Here is a 22,486-nt window from a genome sequence, read left to right as displayed (position 1 = left end):
TCCAAGCAATACAAAAACAGGGAATCCTCTCTAACTCATGAAACCAACATCCTCCTGATACCAAAACCCAGCAGAGACACAACTAAAAAAGAAAATTTCAGGCCAATATCCATGATGAACATTGATGTAAAAATCCTCAATAAGATAATGTCAAACCAAATCCAACAGCAGATCAAAAATTTTATCCATCACAATCAAGTCAGCTTCATCCCTGGGATACAAGGCTGGTTCAACATATGCATATCTATAAATGTAATCCATCATATAAACAGAACCAAAGACAAAAACCACGTAATTATCTCAATAGATGCAGAGAATGCCTTTGAAAAAATTTAACAGCCCTTTATGCTAAAAATTCTCAATAAACTAGGTATCGATGGCATGTACCTCAAAATAATAAGATCTATTTAGACAAACCCACAGCCAATATCATACTGAGTTGGCAAAAACTGGAAGCATTCTCTTTGAAAACTGGCCGGGTGTGGTGGCTCACGCCTGTAATCCCAGCACTTTGGGAGGCCGAGGCTGGCGGATCACGAGGTCAAGAGATTGAGACCATCCTGGGCAACATGGTGAAACTCTGTCTCTACTAAAAAATACAAAAATTAGCTGGGCGTGGTGGTGCATGCCTATAGTCCCAGCTAATCAGGAGGCTGAGGCAGGAGAATTACTTGAACCCAGGAGGTGAAGATTGCAGTGAGCCAAGATTGTGCCACTGCACTCCAGCCTGCTTCCTGGTGACAGAGCAAGACTCTGTCTCAAAAAAAAAAAAAAAAAAAAAAAGAAAGAAAGAATAAAAAAGAAAAGAAAACTGGCACAAGACAAGGATACCCTCTCTCACCATTTCTATTCAGCAGAGTATTGGAAGTTCTGGCCAGGGCAATAGGTAAGAAAAAGAAAGAAAAGGTATTCAATTAGGGAGGAAAGGAGGTAGTCAAATTGTCTGTATTTGCAGATGACATGATTGTATATTTAGAAGACCCCATCATCTCAGCCCAAAATCTCCTGAAACTGATAAGCAACTTCAGCAAAGTATCAGGATACAAAATCAATGTGCAAAAATCATAAACATTCCTATACACGAATAACAAGCAGAGAGCAAAATCATGAGTGAACTTCCATTCCATTCACAATTGCTACAAAGAGAATAAGATACCTAAGAATACAACTAACAAGGGATATGAAGGACCTCTTCAAGGAGAACTGCAAACCACTGCTCAAGGAAATAAGAGAGAGCACAAACAGATGGAAAAACCTTCCATGCTCATCGTTAGGAATAATTAATATCATGAAAATGGCCATACTGACCAAAGCAATTTCTAAATTCAGTGCTATCCCCATCAAGCTACCATTGACTTTCTTCACAGAATTGGAAAAAATAAAATAAAGTAAAATAATCCTGCACAGCCCAGACAATCCTGAGCAAAAGAAAACAAGGCTGAAGGCATCATGCTGCCTGACTTCAAACTACACTACAAGGCTACAGTAATCAAAACAGCATGGTACTGGTACCCAAACAGAGATATAGACCAATGGAAAATAACAGAGGCCTCAGAAACAATGTCACACATCTACCACCATCTGAACTTTGACAAACCTGACAAAAACAATCAATGGGAAAAGGATTCCCTATTTAATAAATTATGTTTGGAAAAGTGGCTAGCTATATGCAGGAAGATGAAACTGGATCTTTTCCTTACACCTTATACAAAAATTAACTCCAGATGGATTAAAGATTTAAACCTAAGACCTAACACCATAAAAACCCTAGAAGAAAACCTAGGAAATACCATTCAGGACATAGGCATGGGCAAGGACTTCATGACTAAAACACCAAAAGCAATGGCAACAAAAGCCAAAATAGACAAATGGGATCTAATTAAACTAAAGAGCATCTGCACAGCAAAAGAAAGTAACATTAGAATGAACTGGCAACCAAAAGAATGGGAAAACATTTTTGCAATCTGCGCATCTGACAAAGGTCCAATATCCAGAATCTACAAAGAACTTAAAGAAATTTACAAGAAAAAAAAAAAAAACATCAAAAATCGGGCGAAGGATATGAACAGATACTTCTCAAAAGAAGACATTTATGCAGCCAATGGGAAAAAAAAGTTCCTCGTCACTGGTCATTAGAGAAATGCAAATCAAAACCACATTGAGATACCATCTCATGCCAGTTAGAATGGCAATCATTAAAAAATCAAGAGATATCAGATGCTGGAGAGGATGTGGAGAATTATGAAAACTTTTACACTGTTGGTTGGTGAAAGTGAAAATTAGTTCACCCATTGTGGAAGACAGTATGGTGATTCCTCAAGGATCTAGAACTAGAAATTCCATTTGACCCAGCAATCCCATTACTGGGTATATACCTAAAAGAATTATAAATCATGCTATTATAAAGACATATGCATATGTATATTTATTATGGCACTGTTCACAGCAAAGACTTAGAACCAACCCAAATGCCCATCAGTAATAAACTGGATAAAGACAATGTGGCACATATACATTATGGAATACTATGCAGCCAAAAAAAGGATGAGTTCATGTCCTTTGCAGTGACATGGATGAAGCTGGAATCCATCATTCTCAGCCAACTGACACAAGAACAGAAAACCAAACACTGCCTGTTGTCACTCATAAATGGGAGTTGAACAATGAGAACACATGGACACAGGGAGGGATACATCACTCACTGGGGCCTGTCGGGGTGTGGTGCTAGGGTAGGGATAGTAGGGTGAGGGGGTATTGGGGAGGGATAGCATTAGGGGAAATACCTAATGTAGATGATGGGGTGATGGATGCAGCAAACCACCATGGCATGTGTGTACCTGTGTAACAAACCTACACGTTCTGCACATGTACCCCAGAACTTAAAGTATAATAAATAAATTTTTTTAAAAATAACACATAAGAAAATACAGGAAAATGTGTTTTATTGTAGTTTAGGTACCTGTAGGTGGGACAGAGGGTACTAAATTTTAACCTTTCTCTCTCTAGATTGCAATTTATAAAGATCATAGTGACAAGGTATCTATAACGAAATGGGAATCAAGGATTCTAGAGAATTATAGCCTTTTGGAAAATGGTAGCAGTAGGTAGAAGACCTCTTCCTCCCGCCCTGACTGTAAGACTATGGGGCTCGCTAGCTGTAAACTGGAACAGACAATATCGAAGTGGCTGGGACTCCTGGAGTCAGGCCTTGCCTTGTTTGCTTAACAAATGCAACCCTTGTGAAGTTTAAGGATAGAAGGTCTTCAATGTCAGTGCACAATGTCAAACCCAAGCAGGTTTAAAAATGTGAGTAGTGAAGATTAGTACATTAATCCTCTCCCCTCACTTCTCACAGACAGGTGGCCCAATGAAAGCCAGGATACTTGTAACAGAGTAGCCCTGTCTTACAATGGGAGAAGGAGAAAGGAGCAGGGAGGGGAACAGGATACCTTATCAGCATGTCCCCAGTAGGCAAATAGGCTGTTTCTCTTATTTTTAAGGAGAAATAAGAAGGTTTGGAGAAGAACACAAAGTTTCTCTTCCCAGAAGTGGTATTTAGAGATGTTTATCACCCTTAAAGTACAATTGACATCGTAGACTAAAATGCCTTAAGATTGATGCAAAATTTATGGTTTGAAATTCGATGACTTATGAGGATGCCTGAGGCTATTGTGTCTAAGTAAATGCAGCTACTCTCTTTTTGTTCATTTTTTGAAGATCAAAAGGTAGAGTATTATACGAAGTTCCCCATACATATTTCTTATTTATCTCATAGTCTCAAAAGCTGCTTGCCTGTCAGAAGTGTAAATTATTATGTGACACTTCTATATCCACCCCAAGATAACATGAGCACAGACCAGTTACTTAATAATAAATATATTTAAGAATAATATTCTTGTTCACATGGAAACTAGACAGAGAGAGGACATTTCATTCTGTCTGACATCCCTGAATGGACCAGAGACAAAGTAGAGATGAGAAATCAGGCTTCTTCAAAACCATTCTTTTTAACTTTATACTTAAGTGTAAAAGAATGGAAAATGAAATAGGAAATAGGAAAAAGTGGGAGAAGATGTGAGTTAATAGTGAAATCGAAACTATGCTATGTATTGGCCTCTGATCTGACCCCGATGAGGTTTTTTCAGTCCGTTTCAGCTGCATCCTAATGTTTCTCACCGAAAAAAAAAAAAAAGAAAAGAAAAGAAAAGAAAAAGAAAATCATTTTATAAGGGAAAACCTTTGAAGAGAGATGCTAGCAGGAGTCTGCACCTGGCAGTCATATATTATGTACCTAATGAGTAAATGAAATGTTTAATAACTATACTGCGAAAATGAAGCTTAAAACAGTAAATTCCTGCTGAGACTGCTCATCTGCACCTGATGTACACTGCTAGCCCATCTCAGAACTCAAGCTCATTTTTATTTACCCCTCTTAGTGGGTCGTGCTGAGGAGATAACATTAAAACCAAAGCGATGCTCACTTAATTAGTTGTATATCAGTGTAAGAGCATTTATTTAGCACATCAACAGCCAGCGTTCCACAGAGGGTCGCCTGAAACTTCTCCAACATGCACCCTGGGTAGGGGAAATTCTGCAGTGGCTCCAGATTGAGCATTCGTAAATTTATATTTTTCAATTAGCCATGGATCATTTAAACTTAGAACATAATACCACTTATCTTTAGTTAGAATATCTGTTTGAAATACAAAAGCAATAAAACCTTAATTGTTGGTATAGCTTTTCAATAATAATTTTAAGGAAAAAAATGATACAACATTTATTTTTTACAAAGCACTGGTTTAAAACTCAATTATTGCAATTTGAATTAAGCTTTAACTTGTTGGAGATTCCTTTGGATTCAATTGATCAACTATTCTTCCTAAGTCTTAAGGAGAGGCAAGTCCAAACGTAAAATTAAGTACAGGTAGAATAGCTATATTATCCTTCCTGGTGAAATTTTCATAGCTAATAACTTAAATATTAAATTTTTTACATTTATAAAGACCCCCAAATCCAAAGAAATTAGACCACTGAACAAAGGTCACAAAACTAGGTCCTAGTTCCTAGGCTAGAATGCTTCTTCAATATTTGGATATTTGTTTGAGCACTCATTCAGTACTTTGAATTTATTGTATAGATCACACAGAGTTTACCGTCATGGAAAAAAATAATAATACTATAGATCAGCTTAGACTTCAGGGTGAGAACCTTTCGTCTCTCAAGGCCTGTCTGCAAAATGAAGAGAGATTATTCCAATTTCCCAGAGCCCCAGTACTGATCCTCTTCTCACTAGCTCCCACTCAGGCTTGAGCACCTCCCTCTCCCAAAATGAAGTGGGTTTTTCTTACCACATTTTGGAAATCACTTTTCATATTTGGAAGAGATCCCAAAGGATCCTGACTCCAAGGTTAAAATTATATTAAATTAACAGCTAGGAGCCATGGAAGAGATTCTTTTAATTTTTCTCTTTTATTTTACTTTGATACACATTTCTGATAGAGCTCACAAAAAATTTATGAAAAGTGTTCATGTTTAGGCCAATTATCAATGTTAAGTGGTGTTCTCCAAAGTGAATAAATATGAAGCTTTCCCTGTACCTACAATCTAGATCTACCAACATAGAAAAGTCATCAAAAAATCGATCATTACTTGACATTAAAAAACAGCACTTTGATATCCCAAAGTAATATGTTTTCTGTTTTGTTTTGTTTTCTAATTGCAGTAATTTCCATTCGTTCTTGGGTAGGATGGTGGCTGTCTTCCAGAGAGTCAAAACACTGCCAGGCACACCAAAGGCTCTCATGCCTCAAGGCAGTCCTTTATCAAGAAGGAGTAACCAAGAATGGGGAGGCCAGGGATGCCTAAACAAAGTTGGCTTTTAACCTGGCTTCTGCAAGCAGTGTAGAAAAAACCAGTTAGTCTCCCAGGAAATGTGGCAATAACTCATTTCAATATCAAAGTAATTGAAATCTAGGAAGGTTTAATATGGAGGAACAGATCAGGATTAAGGACAAAAGGTTTCTCAACAGTAGCAGTCCATCAGCAAGTGAGAGGCTGCAATATGGTGTTCAGCATCCTGTTTGGATTTGACCAGGCCCCAGGCCTCACTCACTCATCCAAACGCCTGATGACCACACTGTTTCTCATTTGAACATAGTCCAAACCAGGAGACTGATTATTTTATAGAAAACTGATGACTTGGTTTAAATGGTGTAGAAGATGGATTGAGAATTTAGATACATGAGAAGGTGACTGATCAGGTCTTAGGCACAGGTGAAAGATTAAAGCCATGTCTCACAGCCCCACAAAAGAACAGGGATGCAGACCAGAAAATCAAGAAAGAAGCTATTTATGCTTGGTGAGCTACAAGCACTTAAGTAAAGGAAAAAGCACTGCTTGGTGAGCTTATAAGGACCCAGGTTTCACCAGCGCACAGGCTTGAAATATGGAACGTGGAATCTACACAAATACATCGTGAAAGGATGGAGTTATGCACAACCACGAACATGGTGTCTGCCTTTGAACAAAGGATGTTTTTGTGGAAATCTTACTTTTAAAACATTTATTCTCCTTAACTAAAGGGCAATTTTGAGACCACAGTTGCTTTATTGGCTGTTAATAAATCTCTCCTGGGAAATTTCCCTTATATTCTTTTATTTAATTGCCCTTACAGGAAAAGGAAAGAAAAATATTTAAGGCCATAGAGTATCCCAGTCAAATCTTGCTGACAATGAACTCTGGGAGATAGTTCAAATTCTTTCCCTCTACTAGAATTTTATAAAATTAATTCTACCTTGATCGCTTGATCTCCAGGGACCGCAGTATTCTCTTCCAAAAAATAAAAGGAAGGTCATTTGATGAGCTCCAAGGGCCCTTGAGGTTCCAGCATTCTAAATTTCTGTAATTCTATGAATTATTACTTGAGAAAAGGCAGTCATCTGAGGTTTAAACACTCTGTGTGGTCTTTGAGCTGGGACAGTGTCTTTGATTCCTTCTGTGAGGCTCACCATGTCTTGTACATTTGTTCAACACTCATACATTTTGAATGTATAACTTTTGCCTGGGCACTAGAGAAAATCAATTATTATAATGAACTTTCTGGTGAGTTTGAGTGATGGCACTCTTCAGGTATGTCCGTGCCCTATTGTAATAGTAGGAGTGTGGATGATACAGTATGATACACATAGTGCAATACACCTACGTGTTTGGAATCCTGGGAAGAAAATACACCATAAGAACACATTTCCTTTGTGATAACCATAGGCTATGCCTAGGAATTCATTTCTCTGCATGTAAAACTGACTAAAAAATTGTGATGAGGTACACGTTATGGAATTATAGACAACAGTCTGGTATATTCTAAAAGAATATTTACTTTTATGTTTCTTAGGACAGAAGAGGAACTGGCCCTTACTTGAATTTTCTACCTAATAAGCTATACCAATGCCTTTGACTTTTTCTTGAGGATAACTATGTTACAGTGAATTGATTTTCAGAATGTGTTAAACATCCATTGCCTGTGTTTGGTTACATACGAAATTTTAAATTTTCAGAAGTAGCTGAGGTTCTTAAACATGTTTGTAAAATGAAAAATTTTAAGTAACATAATAGGTTTTATGGATCAAGGGAGTCTAAGACAAAAATAAGTAAAAGATATGTGCAAAAAAATATGTAGAGACAAATGTTCGTTTCTAAAATGTAGCTGCTCTGTTAAACATAGGAGAAGATAAGAGCCAGCTCCTGGAAGATGCTAAGAGGAATAGTTTTTGTGACAATAAAACTATGAATTCAGGTTTAATCAGAATGTTGAAAGCTTTCTTGAAGTATATACAAACTTAATTCAGGCAAAACAATTCAAAATACATGGTTGGTAGATATTTTCTCAAGGTTTATGCCTCTTTTTTAAGTGTTTAAACTTTGTGAATTCTTTTTTAAATTTTATGCCTTCACTTAAATAATAATCTAAAATACCAACATGAATTTCACATGCTGGGGTATCTGGAAGACCATTTGATAGAATCACCCTGCCAAGGTTTTTAGGGCCTGCTTTTCTATTTGGGTTTACAATTAAGATGGCATTAGGAACACCATGGTTATAGTCAGCAGAAGCTTAAAACAAACAAACAAACAAACAAAACAAAACAAACAAAAAACCTGGTATGTGGGGGATTAGAGGTAAACCATTCACATCCAGTGAAGATCAACTGACATTACAATCCCTGTATGAATGAGATCTTGCGTATTGTTGAGTTAGAAAATGTTCATAATGAACACTGGCCATATATGACAAACCCAAAATGATCGTGACATAGCAACAGTATCAAATTCATATGGCAATTTTGTTTTAGCCCAACAATCTAATTTATCATATTAAATTAATGATTATAATCCAAATTATACTATTTTTATAGGCCCTTTCTGTTTAAGTGTGTTTTTGTTTTATAGCATGGCGTAAGAACTATAAGGTAAGATGCTTACAGCAAGTATTATGTTTGTATGTATTTAAAAAACAGTGCTGGAGTTGATTCAAGTTTTGCTTTTCCCTTTAAATTACAAGTCAGTTATGAGAAACAATGATATAAAAAGTAGTCTTTACCCCCAGATTCATAGTCCTTGAACTAGATTTTATGTTCATTGATATTGCTTCCTCAAAAAACCCATGTAAATTGGATGGGCTAGGTCAACAAGCTAGTGATCAACCTTCATTTGCTTCATGGAGTTGGACAGATGTTGGTGCAAACTCTTATACTGCCTGCCCATTTCTAAATGTGAGAACTTAGGCAAGTTACTTATTTTTTCTTCATTTTGGCACCTCCATATGTGAACCAAGAATAAGAATACTTAGCAGGATTGTTTGGAAAATATTAATATATAATAACAATATGTAATGATTAATATTTTAAAAAGCCCTCTTTTGGTAACTATTATTGGCACCAAATAAGCTTTCCTGACATTTCATAGGCTCTGGACTGTCCCTCACAATCCAGAGCTCCCAGGCAACTGTTCACAGAGTGAATAGTTAACTCTCTTTGAACAAGTTACTAGGTGTCAGCCACTTTAAATATATAATCTCATTTAATCCTAACAAATTACTAGTATCTTTCCTATTCTACAGATGAAAAACAGGCCAAGACAGGTTTAGTTGACAAGAAATTGCACAGATATGAATGCACACTAGACTTACTATAAATCCCCAATTCTCCCTCAGCATGTTATTTTGCCCCAAGTGAAATTAAAATGCTTGGCATAGATATTCTTTTGTAGGCACTCAGTAAATATTATTTCCACTCTTAAGGAAACAATTCACGTTTCATTTCACTTTTAGTCTGAGGTACCATGAAGAGAATATCACCCTCTTATCATAAAATCACTTGAATTACAGACTTGATCACTAAAATTTAAGAGTGAAAAAGTATAAATACGAAGAAATTTCATGTTAGGTCATGGTAAGGAAAAAGATGCTTATGTCAGGATTTATCATTTCTAGTGACCAGCACCTGGCAGATTGCTGATTTATTAGATTTATTTATTATTTTCATTGTTTCCTTCCCAATAAACAGATGACTCCTATTTATGTAACTGATTGTGGAGTAACCTCTGAGCTTTATTAACTAGAATTCTGTTTTCCAAAGTGTAGCCCAAACAACTTTTTCTTAGCAAAATATAGGACCACATTTTAACCATTAGGACTAAAATGACATGTCTCATGACAGAAGAAAACTCAGGCCACTGCCTTTTCATGGTTTTCTCCAATACCTTTTCTGTTGAACTCTTGATTACAATGCTAAGAATGACAAAACCCCTTAGTTATGGGAGATGTACTAGCTGATTATAAAAAAAAGCCTTTATAAAGTTTTATTTTAGGCTATAGGGACAAAATCGTATTAGTATTACAAGCTAAGCAGGATTATAAGGCAAATTTCAGTTTCCCCCAAAAAGGCAGTGCTTCTTTATAGTAGGCAGAAATATCATCTATTAGATACTCAGCAGTGCCTCGAATGATTTTCGTGAGCAATAGAATGTCTTTTATTGACAAAAGCTATAAAGATTAGAGCAGAATTATATCTTTTTTTGTCCCCAAATAGAATCAAGAATGACAGTCTATCTGGTTAGCCATGATGGACTTTATTTTATTCTAACATCTAATGCTGACTTGTAGACCAGAGCAACCATCTCTTCTAACCCCACAAATCTTCTTTGGTTCTGCTAGACAACTTAGGGCTTATTTAGATGGTTTGGAACAGGGCTTTCTGGCCCTAAGCCGAGACTGGCACCAAATAAGCTTGCCTGACACTTTATAGGGTGTGATGAACAGTCCAGAGCTCTCAAGCAACTTTTCACAGCGTGAATTGGAATTTACTTGCAATTACATATGGCTAGTGGAGCTGCATCTGGAGAAGCATAATCAGAATTTGTCTTCCATTTAGGAGATACAAAATGACCTCACTCATGGTGTCGGAATTCATCTTTACACAACGGAATGAGCAATAACCTCAAATCAATGCCAATCCACTGGATATGGCATATATACTTGAGAAAGCGTTCTGCAGAATGTTTTCTACGTTCCTTTCATCACTCTGTGTTTTCTATTTCAGGGCCCACTCTTCCTAAGACCCATGTGAAAACAGCCTCCCTTGGGTTGGCTGGAAAAGCAAGGTCCCCTTTGCTTCCTGTGTCTGTGCCAACAGCCCCTGAAGTGTCTGAGGAGAGCCACAAACCAACAGAGGATTCAGCCAATGTAAGGGCATCTTTAAAATTCATGCTTCGTCAAGGGAAGGATCGACTGGCGCTGTGCAATAGGATCTAAACCAAGGAGTATTATTCGTTCACCCCAGGACATTGTTGTTCTTACTGTTGTTTGTTCTTTTGTTTTCCTGTGCTTAAATATGAAGATGAAATAAAAGCTGTGAAAAAAATTATGTCAGGGACTTAGTAATGTAAAAAAGTTGACTCTTAATGACAGTCTGAGAAATACGACCAGATAGCTGCAGCATGTATGGGTTTACATCCATATATGTACGTGATATATACATATACACATGGATATGTGTATGTACATGTGTGTATATATATATATATGTGGTGTATATATATGTATATATTTCCTCTTCATATTTAAGTACAGGAAAACAGAAGAACAAACATATATTTATATGTGTGTGTGTATATATGTATGTATTTATTTCCAAGAATATATATATATATTTCCAAGAATGCCAAGGTATTTCCTCATAGGTATGATTTATTAGGAAATATATACATACATATATATGTATATGTGTGTGTGTGTGTGTATATATATATGTATGTGTGTGTGTGTGTGTGTGTGTGTGTGTGTGTGTATTTTCTCATATATCATACCTTGGCATTCTTGGAAATGAATAATATAACTCTTCTTATTTCTTTTTTTTTTTTTTTAGAGACAGCATCTTACTGTGTGGCCCAGGCTGGAGTGCAGTGGCTGTTCACAGACACAATCATAATGCACTACAGCCCTGAACTCCTTAGCTCAAGCAGTTTTCCTGCCTCAGCTTCCCAAGTAGCTAGGACTACAGGTGCATATTACTACAACAACTTACACAGTTATTCTTTAAAATTTAAAAATATAGTGACAAAAAGCTCTGTTATAGGGGCTTTTATGAAGTTTTTATACATCCTACTATTGAAATCATACAATAGCCTAGAAATATAGGATTGCAAAGAAGAAAGTACAAAATAAAAAAAAAGCTGAAGTTTAAGAAATACAAAAAGGAAATGACATATTTAGAAAATAAGAGGGGAAAGTTTAATTATTTAATGACAGAAAAAGTTTTACTAAGGACATAAGCTAAAAAGGGTTCCAGTTAGAAAACTGAGAAGGAACATCAATGGAGAAAAGAAAAAAAATCAGAATTTTAAGAGAAAAAACGTTTATCCCAAAAATACACTATAAAGGAGATTGAAAAAGATGTCACCTAAAGGCACTATTTATAGTATGCTTTAGTTGTTTCTGAATATAATTCAAGAGAAAACATTTAAAAGAAGCCTAAAGAATTAACATATCAGAAACCTTGAAAAATCAGGCCACTAGAAGAGAAAAAAAGATGAAAAGAGCAGATTAAAATTCTATTTTGTTATTACATTTGAATCTTTTTCAAGCATGTATTGTGAAATGAGAATGATCTGCCACCCTCCCAACTAGCTTGTGTTTTCTTCATGCATTGATGAAGTCTTCTGCAAAATTTGCAAATAATATATTGAAAAAGGAATTTTTAACAATATCAAGGAATAAGTAGGTCACATTTAATCAGTCCTCTGTGCAATGCAACTACCAGTTTTTTAAATAAAAATTATACTTTTTTTTTGATATCTGGTTGTTGTTAAAAACAAAGGATAATTTCATTTGAATGAAGAAAACAATACATTTTTCTGGAGTTATTCTCTTTCAGTACTACAAACAATAAAATATTTTAACTACACAGAGACCAAGGAAGCTTAATATGTGTATGTGTCTGGGAATGTTTTGGCAGATGAGTAATAAATACTTAACAATACTTTTCAAAGATTCTAATTTATAAGAATCTAATGCACTTCTGTTGGAATATAGCTGTTTACTTCAGTATCTGTTTAGTCTCAAGGTTTGTGGCCACATTTCAAATAAAATCAAACTCCTAAATTTACATGAAATGTCTCATCTCATAAGGAATCATGTCAGACAGGCCTATTTTTACATTACAGATTGACTCTAAAGAGTGACGGCCAAAGGTATAGTATTAGAAGCAGTAAGAAACACATAGTGAAGGAAATACAGAAACAGGGCAAATATTCTAGATGAGCACTTGCCTATGAAAATATAATGTGTGATTTTAAATTGACTAGGAGCCACATTAAAAGATGTAAAAATAAATAGGTCAAGTTAATACCTTTTATCTAACCCAATATTTCCAATATATTTTCATCTCAACATGCCACAAGTATTTACAATTGTCAATAAGATATCTTACGTTCATTTACACTATTTCGAAATTGGTGCGTATTTTTCCATGTAAAACACATTTCACACCCAACCTAGACTAGGCACATTTTAAGAATATAATAGTTACATGGGGCTAGTGGTTGCTGTATTGTACAGTGAAATCTAGACAGTTTGAGAAGAACCAATGAAAACAACATTTTTGAAAATGAATTACCTAATAATCCCCTTACTTCAACTTATCTCAAATATATGTAAAGAGACTTTTTGCCAGATTGGAAGCTTTTCAGTCCCCTATTAAGCCCTGAAGATTGGGTAGTGTATGCCAATAGTGTTTCTATAGGAAACTGATACATTAATACCATACATTTTGAGCTGTTTTTTCGGTGGTAGGAGTAGCTTTGTCCCTACCCGTGACCCATGCAAATTCTATCAACACTCTCTTGAGATCAAGGGCATTTATTTGGCAAGACTACATGTACCTCTCTGACTGTGGTACTAAGGAATGTGTCTTGGCCTACGCAGAGCTAGAAATCATGACTCAGGCCTCATTGGTCCAATCATTTAATCAATGGAATGCACTAGCCAAGAATAATAGAGCATCTGTCTAAGTCAAAACAAATATGTTAAAGAAAGGAAAAAAAGAAAACTAACATTTATTGAACACTTACCACGGGGCAGCACTGACTTGTTGAATCCTCCTAATTACTCAAAAGGCAAGCTTGCTATTCTCATTTCACAAGTAAGGAGAGACTGACTCAAAAAAAAAAAAAAAAAAAAGTGCAAGTATATAAAAGGACTGGGATTCAAATCAGTGTCACATTTTGTTTCCCCATCTGGCTAACTCTCAAAACTACCTAGGAATTTTTCTGGTAATAAGGATTTCTAGGTCCTTCCCATACCTTCTGAAACAGAATCCTAAGCCTAGTGACCTGGTATTTGTGATAACTAATAATCTTATTACTTGACATGGTAATAGCAACTTAGAGTGAGTGAGTTGACAGAGTGAGTTAGTCACAGTTCACCAGGCATTCTGCAGTTCAACCTCTTCTTTCATCCACCATTCAAATTGTGCCAAAGACAACTGACTCTGGTTTGGGGCATGAATTTTGTTTCCACACACAAACTAAAGTCATAATCCCCAGGTGTTTCATTGGTCAAGGCAAGGCTCCTTGAGTTCTCACATACAAAAAATCTATCTGTGTCATGATAAAGAGAACAAATAATCTGTTCATATCTTGATGGGTAACCTACTGAGCTAATGTATTGAATATCCACCATATGTCAGACCCCATCATGGGCTCTAAACATGTCTCAGGAGGCTCAGAAGAGCCTATGAGATAGATGTCATTATCATTTTGTAGATGAAGAAAACTGTATCAGAGAGGTGCACTCACTTGTCTTAGACCACAGAGCTAGTAATTGGGAGAATTTGATTTGAAATCCAATCTTTTTGACTCTGAAACATCTTCCTTGTCCCAGATGGAGATGGAATGGCTGAAACAATATGCAATCTCTTATTACCTACTTTTTAATTACCAGCATCTCCATTCAATGAATATATTCCTAGGACAGCCCTGGCTATGGGCCCCTAGCTCAGACTTGAAAATACTGAGGGCCCCAAATAGCTGTGGTCCCAGCCTTCAGCAAAGAAATGGATCAATATTTGGTACTAACTCTTGGCTGTCATTCTCTTTGTAGGTGTATGAACAGGATGATCTGAGTGAACAAATGGCAAGTTTGGAAGGACTCATGAAGCAGCTTAATGCCATCACAGGCTCAGCCTTTTAACATGTATTTCTGAACAGATGAGGAGAATTTTCCGGGAACTTTGCAGCCTACCAATTACCCATAAACAGCACACCTGTGTCCAAGAACTCTAACTAGTGTACAGGTCACCCATCAGGACCACTCAGTTAAGGAAGATCCTGAAGCAGTTCAGAAGGAATAAGCTTTCCTTCTTTCATAGGCATCAGGAATTTTCAAATGATGACTATGAGGTCCCTAAACAAAAGCAAAGATGCATTTTCACTGCAATGTCAAAATTTAAGCTGCTAGAATAGTCCTGGGCCTTTGCCACTGCAGTGACCACACTGTCATAACTAATGCCTATGTTTTCCTTTGTCAAGGCCTGTTGTTTAATGTGTAGGTCTAGTCTTACAAAATGCAAGTGCATTATTTAAGCCTGTACCATACCATGGCAAACCAGTGTGAGCTATTTTATTTTCAACTTTTTAACATACAAAGCACCCACGGGAATCTCTCATGCCATAGCACCAAAGGATTGGATGTTTTCCTTACAGCACAAAAAGTAAATAGTAAACAAAAGGCAGAGAATGCTTATGTTTGTAACTCAGTCATTCATCTTGCACAAGTGGTGGATATTAGTGAGTGGCTATAAAATTCACTCATTTTGGCTAGTATTTGTAAATCCACCCTTGGTTAACATTTATGCCTGGAGTCCAGGAACATAAAAATCTACAACTAGTGGTATTCTGCCAGCAGCAGTACATTTCTGGAAAGAGGATATAATATGCAATCTTCTCAGACACATAGTAATGATATGATTAAGCTTGTAATAGGACACTTTTCAATTTGGGTGGCTTTTGTGCCATACCACACTGTGATGCAATTTCAAAGCTTCACCAAGGCCATCTTCCTTAGGAGTTTGATGAGAAGATTGCCCCCAAGCCTTCACCCCATCCTTTCCTGAGTTCTCCTTGTCAACTAGCATTGGGTGAAATAGCCAGCTGCACATGTCATATGGTGCACTGGCCAATGTCACCTGTCTTCTTCTCCTGTAGAAATGGCAGACTCCCTGAGAGCAGGCCCCAAGGAAGGGAAGGTATATAAAAGGTAGCTCCTAACAGTACCTCCTTTTGAAGAATGCCAAGTCTGACTGCAGGGTCAGTGTTGGTAAGCATTGGCCACTAGACTCTGTTGTTAAGGGAACTTTTCACACCACACCTGTGTCAGAGTCAGGGGGAAGCACAGGGGTAGGTGCCACCTGACACTTCTGGCACTTCATAAATCCAGCGGATACTTTTCAAAGCAGCATCTTAAACTGTGGACTATAGTTTTAAGCTCCTATTGCCATGTTTGTCTACAGCTTGGAACTAGCTAAAATTAAGAACATTTTGTGTGCAACCTTTTAGTTTCTGAATTTTCAGCTGCATTTGGAGTTAATCCCTGTTTATGCAGCTGAATCGCCAAGAGGGAGCTAGTTTGCATATTTATCAGTTAGGTGACTTGAAAACCCAATGAGAGAGTTTTAGCTGAATTATTCCTTTCAGCTCTGCCTTTGATTTCAAGCTTGAGTAGGTCATAATTTTAAAAGAGCATGGAAGGGATAGGATCTTTACAACCTAATAGCTCCTTTTATTAGGTGGGTAATTATATATGAATCTCCCTGAATAAAATATTTTGAGCAAAATGGCACTGTAACAGAAGTAATAATTCAGATTATTTTTTTACAGTTTTATGTCAGGAAGGAAATCTGATGTCAAAGAGAGGGCTGTTCAAATGGTTCATTAGAAAGTCTGGTCCATTTGCGAATTTGTTCCTTCAACGAGTGCTCATTCAGTTTACTCAGATTTTCTGGAAGTCTTTCTGAAGAGTTAGGTGACATTATCCTATGGGACAGATTATTTTTGTTTAACATCTGGACATTTAGGTAGACAACCTTCTACTGACCTGGAATAAAGTGTTTCCTAACATATTATTGAATTATTCAGAAATAAGCCATTACTTCAAAAATGAAAATATTCATTGGGCTAGCCCGACATTCTCTAGTCCCTAAGAATTGCCTCCCCTTTCTAATTCTAGCAAATATGGAAAATTCTCTTCTGGCACTTAACACCCATGAGGGTGATCTTGAGTGTTCAGTTTGGAATAGGTTGCAAACCTCAGATTTTAGGGATTAAGTCACACCTTCAATCTGTAGAATATAGTTGAACAATTAAAAAAAAACTATCACTTTCACAAACTTTTAGATCCTTCTAGTCAAAAAAACAATTATTTAGGAAATAAAAATTTTAAAAATTCATTTAAAATATGTTATTTGCCTTCAATGGAAGTTGTATTTCTGCTGCATGCTCTTGAAACTTTCTTCATTAAATTAAGATAAAGTGATTTATCTTAGTAACTGGCAATGCCACTGATAGCACCATGCATTGAATCGATAACAGAATCAATTTAAACATTCTCAAAAACTCTAGTATCATTTACCTGGTAGTATTAATATACAATGACTTCACCACAACTTTTGTATAACTCTGTTCCTTTCACCCTCAAATGATTCATATATGTGTGCAATTGCCTGCCCACGTTTTCAGGGAACTTATTAATTTCCCAGTCTCCTAATCTCTTGACAAGAAGAAACCTGTGAATACTGTGAGCTAGCCTCCGATTTCCTCCTGCGAAGTCTAGTTCATGGTATGCAGGACTCTTTAAGCTCATAAATCTCTCCGATTCCTATTGGGTAATACCTGACAGCTAGCCAGCAGCTCTGCCACCAGAACTTATCTCTCCTTGAAAAGGAAGAAAATCATACTTGGCAGAGCATTCTCAGGCCTGCTTTGTATTGTGCTGAAATGTCAGGCACGATCCTTTTCTCAAAAAAAAAATAGTATTTTTCTTTGTATTTCACCCTAATAAGAAAGCTGTTTTCTTTCCTCTGCAGAAATTTCTTTGTTAAATTGACAAAAATTAGATAGTTCAAATGTATAAAGAATATTTGGGTGATGCTCTAGCCAAAAGTTATTTTGTAGTGAATTATCACCAATAAGAAACCAGTCATACTTGCCTCTTTGAGTAACAGAAATATAAACTTGTAAGTGTCAAGAATACTTAAATAATGAAACTTTACATTTGGGTATTATAAAATGCACACTCAATTGAACGATCTGAAAAAAGTACCTAGCCAGTGATGTAAGTGGAGATTTATTAAGGATTCCTGTTGAGTATATTCTTAGTTTCTTCAAAGTAAGGATTATTCAAAATTAGGTGTATGTTTAGTCCCCTGCTTTGGTTCCAGCTACACAAAAAGAGACATCCAACATTGGTGTGATGTTCCAGACGATGTTCAGAAACTAAAAAGTTGGGTACTCATTGGCTTTTCCAATAAAGAATCTCTTAAGTACAGATATTTCTGGAAGCTCTTGGTGTCTGTGCTTGAAGATGATTGCTGATACTCATCCACCCTTTGGGTACTTCCACTGACCTTGTTTAAATAATTATCTTATAGTTGTCTCCAAACGTAATATGGTGTCTCGGATATGGGAGCTGGACTGTAATGACAACACAAGGTTATCCCTGAAGATAACATCTTACCATTTTAGATAAAATTATTTCCCAGAATTCTTATGGTTTTGAAATGTCCTTTTCTAGTAAATGAAAGAAGGAAAAATGAAAAATTGTCTAGTTTCAGGTGTGTTCAAAGAAAACAAAATCATCTGAACTTTAAAATAGATGCAGAGCAGGGTTACTTTCCCTTTCACTCAGCTCACTCCATGCAACCACAGGCCAGAGGTTACTGTCCCAGCTGCTCATATCTAAATACGATAAAGAGCCCACAACCTTCCGGAGATGCAAAAGCAATCATACACTCACGTCTACACTCTCTCTCCTTTTGTAAATCACATTCAAAGCAACATTTTACTCATGATTTGCATTTCTCTGGTGACTTTCAGAAATCACTTTAGTATTGTACAGAAAAGCTTTTCATTTGAGTCCCGTGTTTTAAATTAAATTGGATCCTTTGGAAAATCAAGGATAGGTGTTTTGTATGCTATTCCATTCCAATGAAAAATATATGTACCCATGCCTCAATGTATCTTGCTAACTAAATACCTGTTGCCAAAAGCATTTATTTGGGGGAAAAAAAAAAGCCTATTCCCTGGTCAGTGAGGTTATATAGCAGGCAAAATACCACATCCATATCAGCAAATGAATATTGCTACCGATCTGGACTCTTCATTGCTACTACTGCATAGTGTTCAAGTGGCAGACTTCCAGTTGCACTCTCTGAAGGACTTTTTTCTCTTGCGCTCAATAGAGAGCCTTTGTACATTGTCATTCTATGATTTTTGTTGGTAGAAGAGCAAGAGCAAAACTCTACAAGATGTCAAAAAACACAGAGACATGGGCCAAGGGATCTCACTGTATGCTGAACGTGTATTTTTAGATGCAAGAAAGGAATGTTGGAGAGGAGGAGAAATGCTGTTTTTTATTATTGTAGGGTAAATCTGACAATTCTGAACTTTGTGAATTGTCAGCTTGTTTGGGGGAAGGGTGGGTGGGTATGGGGCGTACTTTTTATAAGTAATATTTAATTTATTATTTAGAGTGGCTTCTTTTTGGATAATTTATGATAAAAAGGGAGATCTGGTTGGGATCTAGATATGGCTGTTAAAGCTGCAGTGTTCCATATCTCAGAGGGACCGCTTTGGAAATGAATTGTCCATTGCTGAGTATGAAGAGATGTCCAGTCCAGGCAAAGCCTTCACTGAAGTTCCATCATCTCCACCTTCTCCCTTTCTAGGGTAATTCAAAGATAACACCAAACCAGAAATAATGCTGAAAGCATTTTGCGATCAGTGCTACTCATTCAAAGGGCTTTGCAACTCAAACAGATTGTTAGTGTGCTAGTGATAAGTTTATTTGGTAGAAATGGGTATACTACAGCTTTAACTAGCCTTAGTGAGAAAAGAAATCTTTTGTTGTTACAAAACACCTTTTTTTTACAAAAAGGTATTTTGAACCTACAAAAAATTTCTTTAAATTGTCAGATTCTAGCATTGTTAACCAAATTAGACTAGTGTTTGCAATATTTAAGTGTAAATCTTGTTCTACGAGAAAGGAAACTTGCTTACAGTTTAAAACAATGACTGTTTCTACACACGATCTTGTATACTACTACACAAGGAAAAGGGGGTTTTGTAATCACTGTAGAACAGTCTCATATTCATTTTTTATAGAAATGTTATTCCAATGGTGCATTTTTTGTTTAATAAATAAAGTTTTGATACAAAGTTTTTTCTTCGTGTTATTTATAGTCAATGCTGTACTGCACACACAACCATAACCTTGCCTATCTGTATCCTTAGGATTCATTCTCTTCCTCTGTTGGTATGACTGTAAAGGAATACCTGACTTGATTAATTAAATAAAGAGAAGAGGTTTAATTAGCTCATGGTTCTGCAGACCCTACAAAAGAGTGGTGCCAGCATCTGCTCCTGGTGAGGCCTCAGTCTGCTTTCACTTAATGACAGAAATCCACATGTGCAGAGATCATATGGCAAGAGAAGCAGCAAGAGAGAGAAGTGGGAGGCCAGACTCCTTTAAGCAATGAGTTCCCTTGGGAACTAATAGACTAAGAAATAACTCATTATCATGTGCACTGCACCACATCATTCAGGAGGAATCTACCTCCGTGACTCAAACCTTCCCATTAGGCCCCTCTTTCAACACTGGGGATCAGATTTCACCATGAGATCTGGAGGGGTCAGATATCCAAACCATAGCATAAATACTACCTTTGCTTAAAAGCTGTGGTAGGAGCTATCAATTCTCTGCCTCATCCCCTTGCATTCTTATGCCATTTTCATACACACTCCTCGTGTGCTTTTACCCCAGTCAATGACTATGTCTCTTTATTGGAGAGTTTCCCGAGACTGCTAGAACTTATCTTTGCCTGCATGATCAGACCTGTCGAATAGCAGATAAATAAGTATAAAAAACTCCAAATAGTTTTCTATGAAAGAATCTCCTGGTTTTGTAAAATAATTGTTCTCTAAGCCTACTATGACTCATTACCTTAGCCTATTATGTTTCCTTCACTTTGAAGTGTTTTAATCTATTCATTTACTCTCAAATGAAGGAAACTGTATTCAGATCAATGAGTGCCAAGCCCCTGTGCAACTGGATTCCCCTTGGCCCATTTTACCACCCCTATGTTCTGTGACTTCTGATTCACAGTCCGATAGCCACTGACACACAGATCCCAGAACGTTTCCAGTATCTCACTGGCTTTCATCTAGTATAATTCCGCGGAACTTAAGGTCTTTCCTTTCCTCTCCCTGGCTTTCTGATTCACCAATGAATTATTTTAGAAGCAGCAAATCTCAAGAATTCATAAATGCCAGATTTCTTCCTTTCTCTTTCTCTACCTACAAGGTTGAAAAGATGAAAAATGAACCCAGGATGATTGTTCACTTCTTACTACTTCTGCTTAGTTCTGTTCTGACAGTTTATAATAACCAATAAATGCAGAGAGAGAGAGTAGAGAAAGAAAGAAATAATTACTGAATGCCTGACGTTTTTGAGGCAGCCAGAATACCCGCCTAGATTTGGAGTTCATCTGAACTTTGTGCCTCTGAACTAAGAATTCATCTGGCAAAAGATCACTGGCAATATAGCACGGATGGCTGATCCGTTGTGCTTTTCTTAAAGTTTCATTGGCCTGATGGGGAAACAAATAACATTTCTGAATTGTGTGGGAAGGCTTGCTTTTCAGGCCTATGTATTAATAATAATTTCTTCTTTTCCTCCTCCTCCTCCTCCTTCTTTTCTGATACATTTTTTCTGAATCCATTGATATTTTAATAAGAAATTGGGATATGCTGTGTTAGAGGCAACTTTACAGGTATTGTCATAATTATTGAATCCTGGACCTTAAAAAAAATTATTCTACTTTCTATTTACAGAAGTCTAAATTATATCTTAGCTTTTATTTACCTAACTCTAAGCTTAATCTATTTCTTATATTCCAATTTCTTATTTTCATATTGTTGTATTATTTTCTTTATTTTGTAGCTAATCACTCTCATCTCCTTAACTTTAGAAATTCATAATTTGGTGCAATAGTTAGGCAATTATTCCTGAGATAATTGGAATGTTCTCATTAGCAGTTCAAAAGATTTCTTGAAATAAATAACAGAAATAATTTTTCCCAGAGTCTTTTCAGATTTAATTAACATTCTTCTTTATAAATTATTAAAAATCCTTTAATTTCCCTGTCTTTGCTAATATCTATTCTGACTATGTAAGTTTGACAAAATACCCGTTAGTAGAACAATTTTTCACCATCTTAATATTTCTTAAGTATTTAATTTTTGTACTATTCTTCAAACCTGTGGTGGATTTCCTGCGCAACTTTTGATTCAAGTGAAAACTGTTCTTTGGTGTGGAACTCTCCTAACAATGGTGGCATTTCAATTTTGCGAATGTGACTCATTTGTCATAAATTATTCCTATTTCTTCCCCAAATAGGATGTTTCAGAGAACTAACTAACATTTACTTCATAGGGATGGTGTGGGCTTAACTTCAAATTAGACAATGTATATAAAGCCCTTAAAATTCCTGGTTCTTGGCAAAAGCCTAATGAATTCTATTTCTATTGTTTCTGTCTCTGTCAATCTTTTGCTTGACATTTATGAACCTTTTCATACATTTTTAAAAATACATATGGGAATTTAGCAACTTTGTGGTTTGAGTGTGGTTCTAACTTTATAGGTATAATTTCCAGCATGTAT

At 36.3% G+C, this 22,486-nt stretch overlaps 1 protein-coding gene across 4 annotated transcripts in view; it reads left to right on the top strand.

Moving 5' to 3' along the window:
* Nucleotides 1-19,999, top strand: part of DCC (DCC netrin 1 receptor) — a 1,201,717-nt gene extending 1,181,718 nt beyond the window's left edge. For 3 of the 4 annotated variants that reach the window (XM_074383427.1, XM_074383426.1, XM_074383425.1), the window contains exons 28-29: nucleotides 10,596-10,738; nucleotides 14,654-19,232. In XM_074383427.1, coding sequence (XP_074239528.1) covers nucleotides 10,596-10,738; nucleotides 14,654-14,743 — 233 coding nt within the window. In that variant the 3' untranslated portion in view covers nucleotides 14,744-19,232. Of the gene's footprint in view, nucleotides 1-10,595; nucleotides 10,739-14,653 lie in introns of all 4 variants that reach the window. The other variant, XM_003926060.3, reaches the window with a different exon arrangement.
* The last annotated feature ends 2,487 nt before the right edge of the window (nucleotides 20,000-22,486 follow it).

This window comes from Saimiri boliviensis, chromosome 13 (assembly GCF_048565385.1).
Source record: "Saimiri boliviensis isolate mSaiBol1 chromosome 13, mSaiBol1.pri, whole genome shotgun sequence".
NCBI lineage: Eukaryota > Metazoa > Chordata > Mammalia > Primates > Cebidae > Saimiri > Saimiri boliviensis.
The sequence above is the reverse complement of the archived record's forward strand: the minus strand, read 5'-3'. Positions and strand labels throughout refer to the sequence as shown.